Raw genomic sequence first — 25341 nt, 5'->3', positions numbered from 1 at the left:
CACCGGCCCTGGAGTCAGGAGGACCTGAGTTCAAATACGACCTCAGACACTTAACACTTACTAGCTTGTGTGACCCTGGGCAAGTCACTTAACCCCCAGTTGCCTCACCAAAAAAAAAATAAAATAAAATAAAAGCAAGGCAACTGGGGGTTAAGTGACTTGCCCAGGGTCACACAAGCTAGTAAGTGTTAAGTGTCTGAGGTCGTATTTGAACTCAGGTCCTCCTGAATCCAGGGCCGGTGCTCTATCCACTGCGCCACCTAGCTGCCCCCCCCCCCTTTTATAAAATGAGGAAACTGAAGCCTAGAGAGATTAAAGGATGTGCTCAAGTTCACACAGGTGGTAAGAGAACCAGGACTTGAACCCAAATCCTCTAATTCCAAATCCAGCATTCTCTCCACTGCATCTTACTGGATACTCCAAAATTTTTTGTCGTTCAGTCAGCAAACGTTTATTGTTTTTAAAGTATTTTAAAAATGTTAACTTAAAAGTATTTTAAAGTTAAAATGTACATTTATTAATGGACCAGGCACTGGAATAAGTGCTGGCGATACAAAGAAAGCCCCCCCCCCAAAAAAAAAGGCTCCCCTCACTTTAGGAATTCACAGCCTAATGGAGGAAACATTAAGCAAACAGTTATGCACAAACAAGATATATACAAGGTACTTGGAGATAATCATCAGAAAGATGGCACAACCATTAAGGGGAACCTGGAAAGGCATGTTCTGAAAGTAGCATTTTGGCTGGGTCTTGCCCAGAGACAGGGATGAGAAAGAGAATTCCAGGCATGAAAATGTCCAGAGTTGGGAGATGGGGAGCTTTGTTTGAGGAAGAGCAAAGAAACCAGTGTCTCTGGATTGCAGAATATGTGGGGGTTGAGTAAGGTGTAAAAAGACTAGGAAGATGAGTTGGGTCTGGGGGAGGAGGAGAAGCAGGTTTGAAAGGGCTTTGAATACTAAATAGAATTTTACATTTGATTCTGGAGATGGTAGGGCGAGACACTGGGATTTATTGATTTGGAGGGAAGGTGACGTGGTCAGATCTATGTTTTAGAAAGATCAGTTTGACAGCTAAGTGGAGTATGGACATGAGTGGGGGGAGACTTGTGGCAGGCAGGCTAAGTGGTAGTCTAGGTGTGATATGAAGAGGGCCTACATGAAGATGGTGGCAGTGTCAGAGGAGAGAATGGGTCTGTATATTAGAGATGTGGGAGATATTACAAAAGTAGAATTGACTGGACCTGGCATTATTGGATCTGGGGTATAAGAAAATGAAGAGTCACAACTGATACCTAAGTTGCCAGTCTTGGGGTCTGAGAGGATGGTGGTACCCTCAACAGTAACAGGGAAGTATGGAAGGGGAAGAGTGTGAGAGAAGGATAACGAATTCCATTTTGTGCATGTTGAGTTTAATATGTCTATAGAATACCCAATTTGAGATATCCAACAGGTAGTGGGAGATGAGAAACTAGAGGTCAGCAGAGAGCTGGATAAATTGATTTGCCATTCAGCAGCATAAAAATGATCACTGAATCCATGGAAGCTGATGATACCAAGTGAAATAGTATAGAGGGGAACAAAAGGCAGCCCAGGATAGAGTCTTAGAAGACACCCATAGTTAATGGGCATCATCTGGATGAAGATCCAGCAAAGGAGGTTGAGAAGGAATTGGTCATATGGGTAGATGGAGAAACAGACTAGAGTGGTGTCCTAAAAGCCTAGAGAGAATAGAGTTTGAAAGAGAAGAGGGTGACTAACAGTGTCAGAGGCTGAAGAGAGGTCAAGAAGGATGAGGATTGAGAAAAGGCCATTAGATTTGGTAATTAAAAGATCACTAGTAACTTTGGAAGAAGCAGTTTTATTTGAATGATGTGGTTGGAAACCAGACTGTAGAGAGTTAAGAAGAAGAGAGTAAAGAGGGAAGAAAATGGAGGGCACCTATTTTGTTAGATGGTCTTCCCAGGAATGATATGGAATGAACTGAGTAAGGTTCAGATCAACACCATATGCCACATTCCACAATACATTCTAAATAGATGCTTGACCCTAATATTAAAGTTCATACTATAAAAAAATTAGAAGAGAAGCAAATCATATACCTCTTGCAGTCTTGGGTAGGAGATATACTCTTTTTTTTTTTTTTCTTATTTCTTTTTGGTGAGGCAGTTGGGGTTAAGTGACTTGTCCAGGGTCACACAGCTAGTGTCAAGGGTCTAAGGCTGGATTTGAGCTCAGGTCCTCCTGAATCCAGGGCTGGTGCTTTTATCCACTGTGCCACCTAGCTACCCTGGTATGAGATATACTCTTAACCAAACCAGGGATAGAGGCAATTAAAAAAGGTAAAAGAGATAAGTTTGATTACATGAAACTTGAACGATTTTACACAGACAAAATTGATATGCCTAAGATAAGACGGGGAAACAGTCAAATGGGGAAAAAAAAATCTTTGTATCAGACTTCTCTAATAAGGGTTTGGTATCCAAGACATAAACAAATAACAGATAGGTAGGTAGGTAGGTGTGTGTGTGTGTGTATATATATAAAATTTTAACACATGATTTTAAAAATTAAGATTTTTAAAATTCATTTGACAAAAATTGATTTTCTCTTTTTCCTACCTCATCATTGAAATAGAAAAAAGCATCCTCTTAACTATATGCATAATCAAGCTTACTGAATGACTCTTTTCCTCAAGGAGTTTACAGTTTTATTGGGGAAACAAAATTTAAAAAACACAAAACCTGTAGAGTTAAATTTAAATACTAAACTTTGTGGTATTGACCAAAACTTCAGTAGGAAAGTGAACTAGAGGTGGTAGCAGGGAAGATTTACAAAGGCAAAGCAAAAGATCCAAGAGGCAAAAAAACCTTGAATGCCCCACTCAGCAGCTTATTCCGCTGTTGCCACCACTGGGCAGGTCTGTATGTTCATTCTCTATGGTACCGTGATGCCCATCTGGAAATCTTCTGTTTGAGGAATAGAGTACAGTATTAAATTACAAATTACTTGAATATCATTCTTTTTTTTTTTTTTAAGTGAGGCAATTGGGGTTAAGTGTCTGAGGCTGGACTTGAACTCAGGTACTCCTGACTCCAGGGCCGGTGCTTTTATCCACTGCGCCACCTAGCTGCCCCATGAATACCATTCTACTCTTCTATTTTGTAATAATTCTTTTTTTTTTTTTTTGGTGGGTTTTTTTGTTTGTTTTTTGGTGAGGCAATTGGGGTTAAGTGACTTGCCCAGGGTCACACAGCCAGTAAGTGTTAAGTGTCTGAGGCTGGATTTGAACTCAGGTCCTCCTGACTCCAGGGCCGGTGTTCTATCCACTGCTCCACCTAGCTGCCCCTATTTTGTAATAATTCTGAATCTCATTATTTAAGAATCCTTTCTGTTACTATTAATCAGTCAGGATACTAGATGGAGATCACTCCTGAATTTTTGGTCTTGTCTTGATTCACAAGTTTAATGAGCCCTATTTTCTGTTTTTATTTGTGTTTATGCAAAACTGCACTCAGCTAAGCAATATGTTAAATAAACATGGACAATCTTTCTTCTCTCCATAGGCTCGAAATGCAGAAAAGGCCATGTGAGTATCAACTTTTTCCAAATTGAAATATCCTTCTGGAACTTGTTTGTATTGTAATTGTCACTTTAGATTATGAGAACTTCGAGAATGATTGCCTTTGTACACCCTTTGTATACTAGTTAAACCAGCCGTAGAAGCAGGCTTTAGGAAAATCTCCAACCTGCCTCCAAATTTACCAGTGTGTCCTGTGTCCTTTTCATCTCCATTTCTATTTACTGTTCAGTACACAGCCGATAGAACTTATCATGAGTAGCAGTGCATTACACTTTCAGGGGAAAGCATTTATAGAGAGAGAGAATTTTGGGGTAGCTTTCAAGATCCAGTTATTCAAGGCTCTTCTTATTATCAGAAAGAGAGAGGTAAAAACAAGCAAAATGCCATAAAGCTTCCCTGTTCCTTAACTAACTCTTAGTTGTGTACATTTGTGACCCTTGAAATAAAGATACTAGTATCTGGAGTGATGGTTGTCCAAGCCCCAGAATAAGCATCGTGGAAATCCTGATGATGTGGCATGCCTTACTTCTTACTCACTGTATATTTTTCAGTCATTGTGCGCAAGAGTAGTTTAGACTCTGATGCTAAATTAGGGTTATCCACTTGACTCACAGTTGGTCAACATAATGGGAAATCTTTGAAAGTAAACTCATGGGATTTCTTTTTCCAATTTTAGGACGGCCTTGGCGAGATTTCGCCAAGCTCAACTTGAAGAGGGGAAAGTTAAGGTTGGTTTACATTATTTTTATTTCTTAAATTCGAATGCTTTACAAGTAGTCTCTTTTGGGTCGTGTTTGACATCCACTGCCCCAGAATTCCTCTCTCTGGTGGTGACAGTAGGTGGCTATGAGGGCTTCAACCAAAATAGACTTTTTCTGTGTGAGGGCAGTGAGGGCTAAGTGACTTGCCCAGGGTCACACAGCTAGTAAGTGTCAAGTGTCTGAGGCTGGATTTGAACTCAGGTCCTCCTGAATCCAGGTCCGGTCCTTTTTCCACTGCGCCACCTAGCTGCCCCCTAAAATATACTTTAAAAGAAACCCCCAGACATCCCTCCTTTCTCCAGTTATAGCTGGTGGGAAATCTTGTTAAAGACAGAGAAGAAGCTTAGAAACATAAACCGAAGTACCCAAAGCAGATGCATCTGAAGTAAACTCAGTAAGCCAGACTGAGGACAAGGACCTATTACTTGAATTAAAACTCATTTGTAGGTTTGGGATTGCCAAATGTGGAGGCTCCCCACAATTGTAGCCACTTATTAAGATCATTTGAGCTTTGGAATAAATGCAGCATCAACATCTGTATTTTCTTCCCATTCAGGAACGGAGACCTTTTCTTGCCTCTGAATGTAATGAGCTACCCAAAGCTGAGAAATGGCGACGACAGGTATGTGTGGTATGAGTGTTTGTCACATAACTCAGGCACTAGTGGTTCTATCAGAAAAGAATGTGGAGGTTATGGATATGCGACTCCAGTTTAGTATCTCAATGATACCATTTCAGTGGCATGTGGATGTTGCCACCCATTGTAAGATTGGCCTACTGTTGGAAGAGGAAAGCGCTTTAGCATTCCCTCTCATTTTACAGATGCGGAACCCAAGACCCAGAAAGGTTGATGGGAAACTTTGTTTTTATTCAGCTCTGTGGTCTTATGTGCTATTCTTTTCACTGCTTACAGCACTGTCACCTATGAGTTAATGCTGGAATATTGTTCCTCTTTCCTCCACTAACATCTTATTCCAACGTTGTCTTACGGTGTTGAGGTGACCTTGAGTTCTAAAAGGTTGTGTCTCTTGGAGCACACATTTTGCCTGGTCCTATTAAACTGGAAGGACTACACAATGGCCCAGTGGCAAACTGTTGGTTGTCCATTGAAAGAAGACTCATCAGTAGAAGGCTGACTTACCAACTGGATAATTTATTTATTATTTTGTTTGTTTATTTGTCTATTTATTTAGGTCATAGCAACTCCTAAAAATTGTCTACTGGGCTAAGCCACTGAGTACTGAGAAGTAGTAGTATGATGTGTACCCTCACTGGAAGGGTGTACCTCTATACCAATGAAATCCTGAAAGTATTATTTATATTTCATTACTCTTGATTTTTCCTTTCTAGGTGGTGCTTTAAAAAAAAAAATCACAATTTAACCATAGTAAAAAGTGACATGAAAATTGGTACAATTTGAGAGAAAGTGATTTAATTAATTTTCTCACTCCTTTATGAAAACTTAAAGATCAGTTAGCATAACGTTTTAAGTCCTATATTACTACCTATAAAGTTATCTTTCCTAGCAGTATTATAGACCTGCTTGTCATTATTTAAATTATTTTTGGCGTCTTAAATATCAGTATTTTAAATCTACAGATAGTTTTTTCTGAAAAGTTCAAATCTATACAAAAATATTTTGTTTGTTGCATATTATTGGGGAGATCTCAAAAAATTGGCACAAATTCATAATGGTAAGCTAGATTTTATTCTTAATTCCACACTTTTAGTTAGCAGCTAGCAAAGGGCCTGTATTAGGCATGGGAAATGTAAAGGTGAAAAACATAACAGCTTCTACCTCCAGAGACCTTGCAGTTTTAGTCGGGGATATGGTGTGGACTATAATTATAAGTTCATGTGTTTTATTCACTGTTTCCTCACAGTGGGCTGCAGGTTGATGCATTGGGTTTAAACAAATGGGTGTGCAGACCCAGAGTAGAGGCTATGGCAAAAAGCAGTGGGAGAAATTTGTCTGGGGAATATGCATCTTCCCTGGTTTGGGGAGGAGAAATAGTAACCATCTTCTATGTGCGGAGCATGGGGCTAAATGCTGGGGACACAAAGAGAAGCAAAATAAATTTGAATCAAATCCAGTTTGTGTTATAGGAGGATCGGATCCCAAGGTTGCCTAACTTGCCAACTGAATACCTTTGTGTCTTATCTCAGCTTACTGGTTGTTTTGAAAAATCGAATCACTTGGTTACCAGACTATTCCTCATCTTGCAGGTTCAGGTGTTTCCTGTTTGACCTGTTCTTTTGGAGTTAATGAAATAATATGTTTTGTTTTCACATGTTTCCTGAGTGTTAGAGAAGGTAGTTGGTTTTATTAACCTGTTCAGATTGATGTACAAGTTTTCTCCCAGATGACCTTTGTTAGCAGAACTGATTTTTGCTCATGGAAGAATGAATGTTGCCTTTTCATTGATTGCTAAATGTTTTCTGCAACTCTAGCTCACAGAATATCCTAATAACCAGGGCTAGCAAAGTAAGGGGTGGTGGAGCAATCATGGACCTACTGCTTGAAATCAGATCGGTCATGCCAAAATTGGCCAACTCAGTGTGTTGCCCCTGTCACTGTACCCAAATGTTAGAAAAGAACAGAAAGGGGGCAGCTGGGTGGTGCAGTGGATGAAGCACCAACCTTGGATTCAGGAAGACCTGAGTTCAAATCCAGCCTCAGACACTTGACACTTACTAGCAACCCCCACATTCAGTTACTTGTCCCCATATGGGAGCTCGACCCACAATTTAAGAAGCTTTGTTTTATACACTTCCCTTCCTTTGGGCAGTTCCCCCAGTGTTTACTGTAGTGATTTACTCTGGTAGTTGATAGAGTTAAAGGGGAAGCAACATTAGGGAAAAGTTCTTGAGATTATAGATTTTTGAGATAAGAGGTGTTCTTTCCGTCTTAGTAAGACCTAAATGGGGGAAACTTTTTTTTCTTATTTATAATAGAACTAAAATTCTTAAATGTTTTTATTTTTAGCTGGTTTAGGTGAATTCAGAATTCGAGACTTGAATGATGAAATAAATAAACTCCTAAGAGAGAAAGGACACTGGGAGGTTCGGATAAAGGAACTGGGAGGTCCTGATTATGGAGTAAGTGAAATGAAACTTTAATAGAATTTGTTGAAAAAGCATATCTTGGATAAAGGAAATTCACAAAAAGGATGAAAAGAATAACTTTTTAAATTGTTACATATACTGACCTTTGAATGTAATATTTTTTAAAGTCCCCATTCAGCGTTTGAAATGCACTGAATTCACACAACCCAAGAAAAGTGACAGGTTTCCATATTTCATCAGGATGCTTACCAAGCTCAGTACTTCAAGGGTCTGGGCCCTCTCCCTATTCCCTGTCCCAAAAAGGCAACAGGAGTTGTCAGAGGACCTGACAAAAGCAGAGTACAGTGGAGCTGTCCCCTCCATTGTTTCTGGAAGCCATCCCTCTCCTAAGGCAGCCAAAAGGTATCTCAGCCAGTACAAACTGCTGATTCATTGAGCTTGGCAGGGTCCATTAAAGACCCCCAAGATCTTTTGCAGGATACCTCCTGTCTATCAGGCCTCCCCTCTCTGATTTTTTTTTGTACCCAAGTATCTTTATATTTTTCGTTTTTTAATGCTAGCTTACTAGGTTCACCCCCCTTTTATAGCGTCTCAAGATTTTGGAGCTAACTGGCCATTCAGTATTGGCTATTCTTCACAGATTGGATCATCTGCAAATTTGGTGAAGACACCATCTGTGCCTTTGTCTAGTCATTGATAGAAATGTTAAAAACAGGCAATAAGGCCATCACGGCTCTCTAGGGGTATTGCACTGTAGACATCCTGCCATGTTGACATTGAACCATTAACAATCACTCTTTGAATTGGGCCATCCAGGGAGCTCTGAATCCCTCTGATTGTATGCTTTTCTAATCCAGTCTCAGGTTTCTGTTTCATTTCTAATAAATCTTTTGCCTTTTGTCTATTCCATATCTCTCCTTCTTCTCCCTAAGATGTTATTGAAAAGTCTACTGGAAATCTAGGTAAACTATAGTATGTGGCATTCCCCTCATCTTCGGTTTAGTAGAATCCTGTCAAAAAAGGAAATGAGGTTAGTCTCACCTGATCTCTTCTGTTTTTTTTTTTTTTTTGACCTGATCTCTTCTTGATAAAACTTCATTGGTTCTTTGTAATCACAGTCACCCTTTGTAGGTAGATATTTACCAGCTATCTTTTCAATGATCCATTCCAGAATTTTCCCAGGAATCAAAGTCAAATTTACTGTCCTATCCTTTGCCGATTCTGTTCTTTTTTCATTTTATTATTATTATTTTTTTTGGGGGGGTGAGGCAATTGGGGTTAAGAGACTCGCCTAGGGTCACACAGCTAGTAAGTGTCAAGTGTCTGAGGCAGGATTTGAACTCAGGTCCTCCTGAATCCAGGGCCGGTGCTCTATCCACTGCACCACTTAACTGCCCCTCTCTTTTCATTTTAAAACAATCTCCAACCTTAGTGTTTTCCATGATCTTTCAGTTATCACTGACTGACTCAACTTTGAGGACCAGAAGACATCTTCCATTTGGGCTAGATTACCTGAATTCATTAACGGCAGTTGGGCATTCTCTTACTACTATCTCCTGACTGATTTTTGGGCAGTGGCTCCCTGTTAGGTTTTGTTTGTTTGTTTTTGGTTCTATTATTTCTATTGTAAAGAAAGAGAACATTTTAGAAACAAAATGAAAATTAAGTACCTTTCCCTTTTCTTTGTTATCAGTCATCATCATCTCAATCACTCCCAGCAAATGTCCTATCCTTTCTTTGACTCTTTTTTCCTCCCATATAGATAAAAACCCCCAAATCCAACCCTCCCTCCCCTTTTTTTCTATCATTAGCTTCCCTCCCAGCCTTGGCCCATTCTTAGCCTTAGAATACCTGACACCATTTTTATAGGACCATATCATGTTCTTATATTCATCTTATGTTCCTTGCCCTTGCTTTTATCCTCTGGATATTTCTTTTTTAAACATAAGTTGGCTGTTTAGTTCTCTTTGTATCCACATTGAGCTCTTCAGATAAATCCCATTTTTCCTTTTGATTAGAATTGATACCCTTTATGAATAGTTTCAGAATTTCATTCTTGAGCATCTGCCATCCCTTGGTGCTAACTTCACCAAAGCATTTTGCCTATCTTTCTTTTGAACTCTTTGAAATCTGCTTTCCCTAAATCTAAGATACACATCACACTGCCCACATTTTCTTTCCTCTGTCACAAACTCTAGAATGGAATAGTCACTCCTCCTCCCAAGCCAGTAGCTTCTTGTTGGTAAAAATCAGGTTGAGAATAGAATTCTCCCATTTTCGTTCCTCCATCTTTTGAAGGACGAAATTATCACGTTATCTCCCATAGAAGCCAGCAGTTAAAAGTGTTTTTATTCCATGATATTTGTAAGGCTAAGAGATTTACACAGTAATTTGCCATTTCAAAGTCTTGGCATTTTCTTGAACAAATGTGGTGTTTTGAAAAAGTAACTATCCATTATTTTAAGGAGAGTAAGTGGAAAAGAATTTGCTATGGCCCTATAAATAATATCTTTGTCTTAGCATACAGCTGTTTTTTTTTGTTTGTTCGTTTTTTTAGGAGTCTGGTACTGTAAGTTTCATGAACCTGCATTAATCACTTTTTATATGACTGACCCTGTGTGGGCTGCTTAAGATACAAAGACGGAGATGTATTAGTTTTGCTGAATGGTCTGGCCATGGCAGTATAGAAGTTTATCTGTTATGATACATTTGAGTACTTCATAAAAATTAGGGCAAAAGGGCCTTCTTGGAGAAGAACTTTTAAAAATGAGACTTTTTCTTTTCTTTTTTAATATAAGAAAGTTGGCCCTAAAATGCTAGACCATGAAGGGAAAGAGGTTCCAGGAAATCGAGGTTATAAATATTTTGGAGCAGCTAAAGATCTACCTGGTGTCAGAGAGCTTTTTGAAAAAGAACGTAAGTAACTGCATACGTACTTTATACAATTTTATTGATAACTCAATGTTTGGAGTTCTTTGGTTCCAATAGAGGACTTAAAATAGGGTCTGGTTTTCTTTTACCTTCTCAGCATTGTGTATCTAGCTTCTGTACTTTGTGCTGCAGTTTGTAGAGTTATGTGACTTTAAAAGCAAAAATTAAGGAAAAAAGGATAGGCGTATCTTGATACATCATTGTTTTTAAGTTGTGAATTGAATTGAGAAAGCAGCCTGCTGTAATGGGAAGAGCTTGGGAGGCCAACTTGGGAGTCTGGCTTAGCACTTAGAAGCCTGAAGGCCTGGCTCGTTCCCCTGTGACTTGGAGAACATCATTCTTTCTCTTTCTGGACAACAGTGTCTCCATCTGAAAAATAATGGATACTAGCTGTGTGACCCTGGACATGTCACTTAACCCTCGTTGCCCCACCAAAAAAAAAAACCAAACCACAAAAATAATGGAGCCAGGACCTTATAAGTCACTTTGTGGTTACTCGTTTCCTAAATTCCCTTTTATAGCTTTGAATTTTTTTCTATAGGTTATTGGAGAGAGGGAGAAGAGGAGAAAGCGAGCGTGTGTGTAACAGTGGGGAGATAATTAAACCTCGTGTAATTCATATTCCATTAGGTGGGAGCTCCTCAAGAGCAGCTCCTTGTATTGTATCCCCAGTGCTTAGTCCTTAGGCCTGGCATATCGTAGTCGATGATTAAATGCTTATTGACCAGCAGGGCCTCAGATATTTTATGGATCTAGTGCCCTACTTACTGAAACATAATCATTGAACAGTTGGCCTTCAAAAGTTGTAACTAAAAAAATTCATTCCTCTTTCGCTTGACCTAGTGTTGAGACTTTCCAAGTTAAGCTTCTCTTTGATGATCTAGCTTGCTAGCTGGTCCATCATCAGCTCTGGATTTGCCTTTCCAGCTTTGGTAAAACGATCTGAGCAAGGGCTTTACTGGCATAGCTTTTGAGAAGCCAGCTTTCCTTCCCTGCCATGCTGGGGGTGTGAGATGAAGGCCTGAGTGCTGGCTTCCTATTAAGCTGTTGTAGAAACCATGCGCCTCCAAGGAAGGGCATGGCGATGAATCTTAGTTTGTTGGTAAATACTTGAGTTCTCTCCTGCAGTGTGGATCATACTGGAAATGACCTTGAATATTATCTGGTCCAAGCCCTCTTGTATCAGATGAGGAAAATTCATCCCAAATTAGTTAAAGGATTTGTCACAGTATGAAATTTCCACTACAGTGTCTGCTTTGACTGAAGAGAAGTTCAAAATCAGTATAGCATTGATTAAGTACCTGCTGTGGGCCTTGACCTGTGTTGGGGACTGTCTTTCTACATCTATCTGAAATTACCTAAGGATCAGTTAGAGAGTCGGGCGCTGGAAGAACCCAGTTTACATTCCATTCCATTCTAAAAATTCAGTGTGAACGAAGGGTTGGTATTTCTTACCAGTTAAAGGTTTTCTTTGTGCATAACAAGGTGACTTCTTGGCTATTGGTTCTTTTAGCCCTTCCGCCTCCAAGAAAGACTCGAGCTGAGCTCATGAAAGCTATTGATGCTGAATACTACGGTTACCGAGATGAAGATGATGGCATTTTGGAACCTTTAGAGCAGGAGCATGAAAAGAAAGGTAAATAGCTAGATGGCCATTTGAATGGCATCTTTCTTTTCTTTAAAAAAAAAGTACTTTATTTTAACATTAATTTAAAACAATTTTTGAGTTCCAAATTTTCTCCCTCCAGCTCTCCCCTTACCCATTGAGAAAATAAGCAGTATGAGATCAGTTATGCACATGAAGTCATACAAAATACATTTCCATATTAGCCTTGTTGCCCCCCCCCCCCCAAAGCAAGAAAAATAAAGTAAATGAAAAGAATGTTTGATTCTGCATTCAGAGCTAATCAGTTTTTTCTGCAGGTGGATAGCAGTTTTCATCTTGGGTCCTTTTTAATTGTCTTGATCAGAGCAGCTAAGTCTTTCACAGTTGATCATCCCTGCAATATTGCTATTACTGTGGACAATGATCGCTTTACTTTGCATTAGTTTATATAGGTCTTCCCAAGTTTTTCTGAAGCCATCTCCCTCATCATTTCTTATAACACAGTAGTATTCCATCCCACTCATACACCACAGCTTGTTCAGCCATTCCCCAGCTGAATAGCTTCTGAGTTTGATTTGCGTTCCAAACTGAAACATATCATAAAATATTACTTGTACCTTAGGATAAATTTCTTGTTTTTGAAGTCAAAATATTAATAATTATTTCTATTTATGTGACACTTGAAAAACATTTTGCATACATATGAAATCATAGCAGATGCCTTCTGTGGTTATCTTGACCGACCCTTTCCATGGCAGCTATAAGTGGAGATAGGAAGCCTTGAGTTTAAATAGGACTTAAAGGACAGCTAGGTGGCACAGGCCCTGGATTCAGGAGCACCTGAGTTCAAATTTGGCCTTAGACACTTGACACTTACTAGCTGTGTGACCCTGGGCAAGTCACTTAACCCTCCTTGCTCCGAAAAAAAAAATAATAAATAGGACTTTAGTCCCTTACCAGCTGTTCATACAATTGACCCTGGGCAATTTATTTCACCTTCATTTGCCTCAGGTTCCTCATCTCTAAAATGAGGATACTGATAGCACCTACCTCAAAAGGCTTGGTGTGGGGCAGCTAGGTGGCGCAGTGGATAGAGCACCAGCCCTGGAGTCAGGAGGACCTGAGTTCAAATCCAGCCTCAGACACTTAACACTCACTAGCTATGTGACCCTGGGGAAGTCACTTAACCCCAATTGCCTCACTTAAAAAAAACAAAACAAAAACAAAAAAAAAGGGTTGGTGTGAAAATCAGCTGAGATAAAATTTGTAAAATGCCTCGCATAGTAGCCAGTGCATGCTCCATGTTACATAAATATTAGTTGTTGTTTTCATCATCGTCATTAACCAGACTGTGTCTGAAAATCTCCTGTGATGGGGAACACACTGCATGCCTGTACTTTTTTATGTTGAGATGAAATCTGCCCCTGTAACTTAATCTTGACTTCATGGGACTAATATAAATACATCTAATCCCTTCTCTGGATTACTTCAAGTCATGTATGTGAAGACACCTGTCCTGTGCCCATCTAGTCTTCTTCATCCTAAATCTGGGGCTTTTCTTTTGACTCCCCCTTGTATGAAGTGGTTTTCAGTTTCTTTGGCAATTGAGGCTCCTGAATTTGTCCCAGACAGCCTACTATAGTGACCCACCTACCTGTTGTCTGAGCAAAAGCATAGACTAGCTGTCCCTCCCTTTCTGGACACTTGAATTAGGGCCATTCACTACCGTGGTTTGTTAAGGTTTTGTGTAAATTCAAGGATTTAGTCAATTGTCCTTACTTATTTTAGTTCCTCTGTTAGGGGTAAAGGCCTTTCCAAATAACTGATTAGGTGGTCACTTAGTAGCCCTGATATTTACAGAAAAGGAAGAATACCCACACACAAGATCCAAACATGATTTATTAGAGGAGATTCTCTATAGCTGGCTGGAGATTGGGGTAGGTGATAGAAACAGGACATGTGGCAGCACTTACAAAATGGTTTCCCAGTTTTCCCTTTTTGTACAGCAAAAGTTCCATCTCTGAAATAGGTTGGGATGCTCCTTCAGTTTCAGGAGATCCAAAATGTGATTGATGGGGAGGCCAGATATCACCTGTTACCTCCCCTTGGAGAGAGCTTATGAAATTGAGATCTACTGTAATTGTGTTGAGGAGACGATGGATGGGGATTGGATATGTTTCCCATCTACTTGATGTTGGCTAACAAGGGGCATGGAAGGATCTGAGGCTCCCAAATCAGATTGAGGAGATTGAAAACAGGTAGGATACTTATCCATGAAGTTATAATTGAGTAGGGAGTCAGATACCTTCCTGACTTGTTTTAGGGATAAAGGTAAAAGAAAGTGAGAAATGATGCAAACTAAATGGGTGTGTAGCATAGTGAACAGTTATTATTATTTTAGGTGTGCATCTTCTTAGCTTCTATGTTGCTTGGCCAGTGCCAGGAATCATATAATGATAGCTTATTCTCTCAAGTGAGTGTCAAAGGCCCTCAGAGAGATTCTTTCAACTTTTTCCTTTGAAATTTTACTTCTGAGTATTAACTCATATTCTGTCAAGGGTGGAGAGAGAACTTTCTAATGGGACAGAGATCTTAACAAGACTAGGAAGACTTCAGTGCTCATTGATCAATATTTTGTTTTGTTTTGTTTTGTTTTGTTGTGGGGCAGTGGTGGTTAAGTGACTTGCCCAGGGTCACACAGCTAGTAAGTGTCAAGTGTCTGAGACTGGATTTGAACTCAGATACTCCTGAATCCAGGGCCGGTGCTTTATCCACTGCACCACCTAGCCGCCCCCCTCATTGATCAATATAGCTTTGTATAAAGGCATGTATGCATTTCTCATTCTTTTTTTTTCTTCCTGTTTTTTTTTTTTTTTGGGTGGGGCAATGAGGGTTAAGTGACTTGCCCAGGGTCACACAGTTATAAGTGTCAAGTGTCTGAGGCTGGATTGAACTCAGGTACTCCTGAATCCAGGGCCAGTGCCCTATCCACTGTGCCACCTAGCTGCCCCGCATTTCTCAATTCTTAAACAAATAATATAAGTTCATTTGCATTCCCAGAAGGAAGGAATATCTAGCTCTAAAGTTCCAAAAAACCTACATAGCCTGATGCACATTCATTATAAGAAAGCTCAGTCTTGCCAGTCACGGTTTAATAGACCCTACAATAACATGGTACTTCTGTTAATGCCTCCTAAGATAGTAGGGTTTTTAAAAAATCTTATGATCTTTAGAATAAGCCTGTAAATTAGCTAGCTAATCCCCATTTTACCGATAAGGAAACCCATAGTAGGCTAAATCGTGTCCTACATTGTCAAGCGCTCTGTACTTCTTAAAGTTCTTTGACATACATTAGCTCATATTCCCATTTGATCCTCATAGAAGCACAGATTAAGGAAATTGAGGTCCAGAGGTATTTGTTTAAAATCAAGGAAGGGAAGAGAAGGGGAACAAGTATCTATTATGTGCCTAATGTGTCAGGCATGGTGCTGAGCCCTTTACAAATAGCATCTCAGTTTTCTGATGCCTTTTGTTTCAAAAAATATTTCTCCACCCAGGAGTTAGAGGATTTACCTGATTCATTAAGATAGGATTATAATTCTAATAATAACTGATTGTAATATTAATAACTGATATTTATGTAGTATCTTAAAATTTATGAATCATTTCAGGGGAAGGGAATAAGCATTTATTTTCTCTATTACATGTAAAAAAATTTTTAACGTTCATTTAAAAAAAAATTGAGTTACATATTCTCTCCCCCCTCCTTCAGAAGGCAGGCCATTTTATATCTGCAGAACATTTACATATTAGCCTTGTTGCAAAAGAAAATGCAGAGCAAAAACCAGAAGAATAAAAACGATGAAAAAGTATGTTTCAATCTGCATTCAAACCCTATGACTTCTTTTGGAAGAAGCACTTATTAAGTACCTACTATATGCCATGCACTCTGCTAAGAGTTTCCCAAATATTGGCTCATTTGATCTGACTTTATAATACAGGTCCTATGAGCTGGGTCCCACAGGTATCATGCTCATTATCTAAATGACAAAAATGACATTCAGAGAGAAGTTAGATGCTTTGCTCACCTGTGTCTGGCCCCATCACCTCTGTATCAGGAGGTGGGGAGCATGGCTCATCACTGGTTGCTGGAGTTAGACTTGGTCATTGCCTCAGAGTGCTTAGATCCTTCAAAGCTCTTTGTCTTTACCATGTTGTTACTTGCATGGTTTGTTTCAGATGCCTCTCCACTTCTGGCACCCAGGCCATTCTTTCTGCTCCCTGATATTTGGGGTGACCCACTAGTACCTAATTCTCCTTTTCTGTCCCCATCAGAATTTACCCCATCCAGTACATGAGGCAGTTTTACCAAATTCACTTGGCAGCCTTGGATTTGGAATCAAAGGGATCTGGGCTTGCATCCTAGATCAAACCTTGAACAAGTCACTAAATATCTCTAGGCTTCATTTTGTCTATTTATAAAAACATAAAGTGAAGAAACTTGGACTATCAGATGACCTCCCTTTGTAGTTAAAAAAAATCAGATCCTAGAATGAAATGAGCAAAAGGAAATTGAGCTCTGTGCTGACTGCACTTTTTTTTATTCTGGACCTGATATTTTTTTGAGAGTACAAAAAGGTGATCAGTCACTTCGCTTCCAGATCTGTTTATATGTTCAAATTGTTCACATAAAGGGTGAATCAAGAAAAAAAGGTAAACTTAAGCATATCTTTAAAATTTTTATCTTAGAAACATAAACATTTGAAACGTCACAGAAACTGGGAGCCTCTGTATTCATTCGGCAGACATTCAAGATCTGTGGTAATACATACTTCATAGATAAGTAATGGTGATGAAAAAAAGTGCCAGTTCACTTAGTGATTGGGGCTCCCTTATACACTTGTTCAAGGCTGTTTTCCCACAAGCAATTTGATAGTTACTGCATCATTGAGCTAGGTAGAATTAAATTGCTTTGCAATGTTTTTGTAGGTCAGAACAAAAGTTGTCATTGGCCTAGGTAAGGAAAAATCCTGAAATATGGATTTTAAAGAAAGCAATCATGAAACAGTAGTAGCAGCAGCAGCTAACATTTATTCACTTCTCTCTCCCTCCTTACACACTAGACAATGCCATTCCTTTTGATTTTGAATAAACTTAAACCAGAAAGGGGAGTGAATAACACTTGTTCTTCTTGTGTTAAATCAGTCATAGCAGAGCAGTAGAAAAGTGGAAGGCTGAGAGGGAGGCCCGACTTGCCCGAGGAGACAAAGAAGAGGAGGAGGAAGAAATAAACATCTATGCTGTGAACGACGATGAGGTATCTCATGGCTGGGGGATGAGCTGATCATCTTCAGTTCCTTCAGTTTCTTCTGTTTGGTCCCTTTGAGGTCCCTATCTTTTTTTTTTTTTTGGCCAGGCAGTGAGGGTTAAGTGACTTGCCCAGGGTCACACAGCTAGTAAGTGGCAAGTGTCTGAGACCAGATTTGAACTCAGGTCCCCTCCTGAATCCAGGGCTTGTGCTTTATCCACTGCGCCACCTAGCTGCCCTCTTGAGGTCACTATCATTTTAGAAAAGCTGCATTTTTTTTCTTTGCATGAGAACATTTGGGCCCTGTATGACGTGAAGCCTTTTTATTAAATCAAGCTCAGCAAAAAAAAGGGGTGTGTGTGTGGGGGGGTGCAGCTGGGTGGAGCAGTGGATAAGGCACAGGCCCTGGATTCAGGAGGACCTGAGTTCAAATCTGGCCTCTGACACTTGTCACTTACTAGCTGTGTGACCCTGGGCAAGTCAACCCTCATTGCCCTGCAAAATATATATATATATATATATATATATCAAGCTCAGCTCATCACCAAAGATGTTGATATGAGTCCAGATGTTAAACTGGAAAGAACCTTGGAAGTCATTCAGTCCATCTCTCTCATAGATTGGAAACTGAGATTTCTTCCAAACAAGGAGAATGAGATCATATAAAGTCTTTGAGGAATATCATACTTATGTTACACAGGATAGGTGGCACACGGTAGAAACAGAAGGCAAAGAGTCCTAAACCAGGGTAGGAAGCGGCAGACCTAGAGATTAACAGCCAGAGAACACAACAAGCCCAACCAACCTCTGCTCTGGCTCAAGCCTCTTTTATGGAGGGAAGCCTCTTCTGTTGCCATTGGCTGCCTTGATACAAGGAAGGTGGGAGGCCTCAAAAGGCCTGGGCAAACTGACATTCAGTCCTCCTGCTAGAGGATGGATTGAATCAAGAAATATAGTTCCCAACAGCGAGCAAAACTTGGGCTTCTTGAGTTCTTGGCACAGCATTTGTATGGTGAGACGAGAATTGTGGTTCATCAGTGCTGTGTGCTATCTGGAGCTAACAGATTTGAAAACAGGTTCTTTTGGGTGGTTTGTGAAGCGCATTTCTTTTTTCTAGTCTGATGAGGAGAGTGCCAAGGAGAAAGAAGGAGAAGAAGGGCAGCAGAAGTTTATTGCTCACGTCCCAGTGCCCTCCCAGCAAGAGGTAAGAACAGACCTGTATGTATGTTTGTGGCAGGCTTATAACGGGCCTCAGAGGGAGGATTTTTCTTTAAAAACGTTGTCACCAATCCCTGGAGCCAAGTTTATCACCCGAATGCACACAGTTCAGTCTCTGTTTTCCTTTCTTCCATATGCTCCAAGGACCCTGATTTCTGCCCCTTTATCATCAGCTACTTTCTAAGGATGATGATGGCGTCTGTTTATGCTTTCCTCCCACCGGCCCTCTTCAGAGGAGGGGGTGGCTAAGTCACTGCTTAGCCAGAGCAGGTTTCCTTCTTGCTTTGGTGCCCACAAGTGAGTGGTTCTGCTGCGTAGTGGAAGGACCTTTGGACCGGGAGTTGGGAGATTTTTGGTGCAGGTCCTGGCTCTGACACTTCCTCGATTGGTGACCAAGGGCAAGTTGCTGCCCCCCTCCAACCTCAGTTTTCTCATCTGTAAAATCATGATATGTCAGCTGTCTTCCTCATAGGGTGGGTATGAGAGAAGTACCATGCCATAGAAGTGTGAGAAATGATCATTCTGGAGGTAGTGTTCATTATAACTGTTGTCCTCATCTTACACATGAGGAAGCACAGAGGAGGGGATTTGCCTCCGTTTTCATGGCTAGTGACAGAGCAAGACCAAGAACAAGGGCCTCTGACTCAGAATTCAGTGCCCTTTTCACTCCATGGTGCTCTCAGCAGGGATAACCTGCAAATGAGTCACCTGTCAGCAACATCATTCATCTCTCCACTGAATGAGGCCTATTTAAAAAGAAACATATCCCGAAATACAGATTTTACAGAAAGCAATCATCAAACAGTAGTAGTGACAGCAGCTGCTGCTAACATTTATATGGTGCTTACTTTGTGCTGGACATTTTACAGTTATTTTCTCATTTGTTTCCTCACAGCAACCTAGGAGGTAGGTGTTGCTGTTATTCCCAATTTACAGATGAAAAATGGAGGTAAATAGTGTTGAAGTGACTTGCCCAGGGTCACAACGGCTTAGCTAGTGTCTGAAGTTCATTTGAACTCGGGTCTTCCCAGCTGCCATCAGAACAAGGAAGAACCTTCTTCTTTTCACCGTCCTTTTGCCAAGCTCGCTGTAAAGAGAAGACAGTTTGCCTTGGTTCTGGTGTAGAATGTGTTCAGATGCTCAGCAGTGATTGCTTAGGGAATCCTAAGTGCTTTGCCTGGGTTGAAATGTGAGTGCCCAAGTTTCCGTGCAGCCTGTGGTGTGAGCCTTTCTCGGGGTGCATTTCTGCACAGAGGATCCAGACTTGCCTTTTTCATTTGGCTCGCCTGGTTTTCATTTTCTTCCTATAATAGGGGGCGCTTGTTTCTTGTCAGGATAGCATTTTATCTTGTGAAATACTAAGAAGTAACTAGGAAATTACTCGGAGAGAAATATTTTCCCTTGTTCAAATGAACAGAATCTGATTTATTCTAGTTCACTCAATTAAGCAAACCTTTATTAAGGGCTTTCTTTGTGCTGGCTCTGGACTACAAAGCCAAAGAAGAAGCTAGCCCCTCCTTTCATGCTCCTCATGGGGTTGGGGCTAGATCACATGGAGAGTACAGGGGACTGACTAAATGCAGGAGTGGAAGGATACTCTTATAAAGTCGGGACTTTATGCTGCATCAGTGAAGGGCTGCAGAGAAGTCACCTGCCTCTGGAAGGTTATTGTGGTTGCCCCTTGGAGATGAATTAAAGAGAGTATAGACCAGACCATTTTAAGGCTTAAAATACTTTGGGGACTGTGTGAGTGAAGAGAAAGGGAGAGGAAGGAGCAGGAGAGTAGCAAAGGTAGGATCACAAGATTTGGCGACCACTTGGACAGAGGGGATGAGGGAGAGCAAAGAGTGGTTTCGGGTCCTTTTTAACCTCCTGACCCCTACCTGTGCCAACACCCCTAAATGAGCCCATCCCAAGGCAGGGCGTCTAGATAGCTGGAGTGATGGAGAAGGAACCATTTCAGGTAGAATTGGGCAGTAAAAGGGGGTGCTTTTCCCATGGGAAAGGAGAGGGCTGAAAGAGGAAGCCTTTATTTCTGAGTAAGGATTGATGAGGCTTCAAGGACTCAGGCAGAGCTGGCCTGAGAACATCTGGAGGAGAATATCTACCTCGGAGGCAAGTACTGGCTGAGGGAAGGAACCAGTCCTAATCCTCGGGGTTCCATGGAGGCAGTTGGTTGAGATTTTAATTCCTATTCAAACTAAGGAAGTGCATCACAGTCATTTCTAGGCATTTGGGGGCATTATGGGCTGGCCCAGAAAATTGGATTCTACAGGACATTAAACTTATGAATGAAAATTGGCATTTAATAATTCGCATATTTCTGAGACAGCTAGGTGGGACAGCGGGTAAATAGCTGGACTTGTATGTCATCAGGAAGACAGTTCTAATGTGGCTTCAGTTATGTACTAGTGTGTAATACTGGGCAAATCAACCTGTCTGCCTCACATTCCTCTAAAATGGTAATAATATGAGCACCTACCTCCAGGGGTTGTGAGGAGCAAGTGAGATGGTATTTGTAAAGTACTTTGGCAAACCTTAAAATGCTACACAAAGGTTAGCTCTTATTGTTATTAAGTAGAGATAATAGATCGAAGAGTTGTGCTCTGATTCTTCTTTCACAAGAGACTAATGCAGAATTATGGTTTAATGTGATTGTACATATATAACCTATATCAGACTGCTTTCCGTTTTGGGGAGGAGGGAGGGGTTGGAGAAAAATTTGGAACTAAAAATCCTATGAAAACAAATGTGAAAACTATCTTTATATGTAACTGGAAATAATAAAATACTTTCATTTATATTTAAAAAAATTAGGGGGCAGCTAGGTGGTGCAGTGGATATAGCACGGGCCTTGGATTCAGGAGGACCTGAGTTCAAATTCAACCTCAGACACTTGACACTAGCTGTGTGACCCTGGGCAAGTCACTTAACCCCAATTGCCTCACCAAAAAAAAAAAAGATCAAAAGATTTCAGAGCTAGAAGGGAACTTAGAGATCGTCCAGTCCCTCATTTTACAGATGAGAAAATTGAGGCAGAAAGGTGAAGTAGGGGGCCATTTTGACCATTGATGTAATTTCCCAGTTTCCACTTGGATGTTTGGTTTTGTGTAGACATAGCTTTTAGCACTAAACTCTTATGCAGAAGAGGCCTTGAGGTGCCCATTGGACAAAGAGTGAGACTCTTCTTATTTGTATGTGTAGATCGAGGAGGCTCTTGTACGAATAAAGAAGATGGAACTCCTGCAGAAGGTATGCCAGTGAAACACTCCTGGCCCAGAGCGAGGAGGCGAAGAGGCTTCTTGGATTTAGGAGCCCAGCATCGCCTGGACTGAGTTCCTCGGAGGTTCAAAATACACTCATCATCCACCCAGTTTTTGTTCACTAACAGCTATGAGCCATCACAGCTGGTTAAAGATGGTCCTTGCCAGTAACTTTCCTGTTAGCTTTGGGGATTTGCTGTATTCGTATTTTTCATGTAGTTCCATCCTTGAGTCATAAAAATGTTTTTTTTTTTTCATCCAAAAGGTGGTCTGTAGGGGCAGCTAGGTGGCACAGTGGCTAGAGCACCAGCCCTGGAGCAAGAGTACCTGAGTTCAAATCTGGCCTCAGACACTTGACACTAGCTGTGTGACTCTGGGCAAGTCACTTAACCCCAATTGCCTCACCAAAAAAAACCCCAACAAAACCCAAAAGATGGTCTGCAACTGTTTGGGTATGCTGTCCCTGAATGTTTCCTGGTTGGGTTGTTCACGTGCCTTGAACATTTCAGCAATTTATTTTGTATAGATATTTTTATTACTGTATAAATGATTTTGCTTTTGAAGTTTGTAATATCTGATCACTGTGAAGATATTTTATTAAATACTTTTGTAGGAAAGAAAATTTGCTGTGTCTTCATTGGTCTGATTTTATTGAAGCTTTGTATCTTGACATTGGTATTTCTTGATTCACATATTTATTTACTCTTTCTCAGTCTCTTCTGCTGGACCTTTTTCTTTTCTCTCTACATTCTTGCTTGGTGAACTTCCCAAGCGCCCATGGGCTAAACGATCTCTGTTGCTGACTCTCATTATCTGTGTAATCCCCCTCCAGATCCCAAGTCCTGTCTCACCCCCTGCCTGTTGGACATCTCAGACTGGTTGTCACGTAGGCATCTCAGCCTTGTCACTCCAAATCAGAACTGGTTATCTTTTCCTCAGAACTGACCCCTCCTCTTAGTTTCCCATTACTGTTGAGGGAGTCACCATCCTTCCAGTCACCCAGCTATGAAACCTCAGGGTCATCCTCAACTCTTCTTTCAATCATCCCACATATCCAGCTAGTCCCACTGCCCTCCATTCTCCATGCAGCTTGAGATTTTTTTCCCTGAAGTGTAGCTCTAACCATGCATGTCACTCCTATTCAGTAAACTCCAATGGTTTCTTATTAGCTCCAGGATAAATTGTGTGGCATTTAAAACTCTTCTCAATCTGGCCCATTCCTACCTTTCTGGTCTTCCTGCTTATTACTCCCACCCATGCCCTCTGTGGGTCTTGCTGTTCTTCACACATGATGGACTATCTCTTAATTTCTTTACCTTTGCACCTGCTTCCCCCCATCCATGCCTTTCTCCTCACATCTGCCTCTTAGAATCTCTCGTTTCTGGGGCAGCTGGGTGGCGCAGTGGATAAAGCACCGGCCCTGGAGTCAGGAGGCCCTGAGTTCATATCCGGCCTCAGACACTTAACACTTACTAGCTGTGTGATCCTGGGCAAGTCACTTAACCCCAATTGCTTCACCAAAAAAAAAAAATCTCTCATTTCTTTCAAAATTCTACTCAGTTGTAACCTTCAACATAAAGCATTTTCTGATGCCCACCCGCCCCCCAGCTGCAGGTGTCCTTCCTCCTCAAGCTACCTTGTCTTCATTTCCAATATTGTATCTACTTAATGTGTAGATCCCTGATTACAGGAGCTGGTTCACTTTGGTCTTCCCCGGACTTACACGGGCAAGCATTTTATAAATGCTTACCAGTTTTATTTAAAATAAAAACCAGGGTATATTAGTTCTCATCAATCTGATTGTAAATCCCAATTCTCTTAAATATGGAAACATTCTTTAAAATTCAAACATAATAAAAATATTTAAAAAAATTAAACATAATGAAATGTTTTGTTTTGACATAATAGATCCTGCCCCAGGAACCCCCTTATGGAATACATTCCCAGACCAGTAGCTTGTTTATTTTTTATATATTTAAATATGTGTTTATATATTTAAATATTAAGTTTTTCCCAATTACGTGCATGCATAAAAGAATTCTAACAATCATTTAAAATTTTTTGAGTTTCTAAATTCTTTACCACCCCCTGCCCCTCCCCCATCAATTGTACATGTGAATTCATGCAAATAATTTCCACGTTGGGCTTGTTTATTATTAACAGAAAGGTATGATGTGCCCTTTAATTTAGTCAGCGTGGACATCAACTCTTGGATTTCATTCCCTCCCCATGTTGAGGTTTATTTCAAATGTGGAAAAGAGAACAAAGTATCTTGTTAGTTAGACCAGCCAGAACATTAAGTAAATTGGGGATTATGTGATTTAAAGTGATGACCATCTGGGTTGTTAAGATGTGTCACAAGCAATCAGAATTGAGAACAGGGGGAATTGTGTATTTGTGTTCTTTTGTGGAGTTACATAAGGAGCTTAGCCTTTCATCCACCTCATAAGCCCCCACCCTATCCACATCGGGCCTTATAAGGTCACTGTAATGAGTAGGGTGTTTGCCCCCCAGGAAACCCTGACTGCCAGTAGGTATCTAACCTTCCTATGGGAACAGAGTACGTTTGACCCTTTGCTAAATAAATTATTGCCTATTTCCATAGCTATTTGTCTCTAGATGGTGAACATGTCCCCAGAGACAATGTTCCCTCCTTGTTGGGGGGGGAGGGGGGCTTTTTCCCACTAGACATGGGTGCTCTGACTGCTAGCCTCACTTGCTTTAAATCACAGGATAAAATTCTGAGGCTTGGGCATCTTTGAATCCATTTCAAATTCCTACTTTTCCTTTATTCAGTCTATTCAACATCTCCCGGCCTGGTGCACACAGTGATTCTGAGACCCAGCAATGTGTAACGTTTTCTTTGTTCAATCAAGTCCATCCTCTTTAACAAGTATTTGAGCTCTTATGGTTTTAAGTGTATGTTCCTGAGTGAGCAATGGTATCTGAACTTCTTGGAGACTCCGACATGCATCAGAGATAAGGGCTTTATTGGAGGAAAGTGTTCTATTTTTCTCTCTTCTCAGCTATGTAATATGTATGTGTATGAGTGTGTATATTTCTATATTATATATAATACATAATGCAAGATGTGTCTATATAATGTAATATATGGATATTTATAATGTAAAATATATATATTTACATTATGAGGTTACTTAACCTTAACATGTCTGAGATAAGGCTTTTACAAACATTTTCTTGATTTCCCTTATTTGGAACGAGCTCTACAAGTTGCCATTCATTCATAGAATTATATACTAGTAGAGTGAGAAGGCACCTTAGAAATTGTAACCAATTCCTTTTTTTGGGAGGGGGTGTGTGCAGAAATCTAGGTTAAGTGACTCGCCCAGGGTCGCATAGCTAGTAAGTGTCTAAAGCTGGATTTGAACTCAGGTCCTCCTGACTCCAGGGCTGGTGCTCTATCCACTGTGTAACCTAGCTGCCCCTCACTCCCTTCATTTTTACATAAAAGAGCTGAACTGTAAAGTACATATGTGCTGAGCATGCTGGGCATGGTCTCTTCATTCCTTTTTTTATTCTTGAGTAGTTTGCCCCAGTATTGCCACCTCGTGTGCCCACTCTGACCATCCCCCAACCTGGAGGACA

The 25341-nt window shown here is 40.6% G+C and overlaps 1 protein-coding gene across 1 annotated transcript in view; it reads left to right on the top strand.

The window, feature by feature from the left end:
• The window catches only part of LOC122753737 (pre-mRNA-splicing factor ISY1 homolog), a 30209-nt gene extending 7869 nt beyond the window's left edge, over nt 1–22340 (top strand). Inside the window, 13 exon segments of the mRNA XM_044001386.1 lie at nt 3563–3585; nt 4256–4307; nt 4897–4962; nt 5993–6034; nt 6224–6233; nt 7327–7439; nt 10205–10322; nt 11851–11973; nt 17149–17153; nt 17156–17260; nt 18369–18455; nt 21674–21721; nt 21723–22340. Of these exon segments, the coding sequence (XP_043857321.1) occupies nt 3563–3585; nt 4256–4307; nt 4897–4962; nt 5993–6034; nt 6224–6233; nt 7327–7439; nt 10205–10322; nt 11851–11973; nt 17149–17153; nt 17156–17260; nt 18369–18455; nt 21674–21721; nt 21723–21857 (927 nt within the window). The 3' untranslated portion in view covers nt 21858–22340.
• The last annotated feature ends 3001 nt before the right edge of the window (nt 22341–25341 follow it).

The sequence above is a fragment of the Dromiciops gliroides genome, chromosome 1 (assembly GCF_019393635.1).
Source record: "Dromiciops gliroides isolate mDroGli1 chromosome 1, mDroGli1.pri, whole genome shotgun sequence".
In the NCBI taxonomy this organism is placed as follows: Eukaryota; Metazoa; Chordata; class Mammalia; order Microbiotheria; family Microbiotheriidae; genus Dromiciops; species Dromiciops gliroides.
This window is presented reverse-complemented; position numbering and strand designations above follow the sequence as displayed.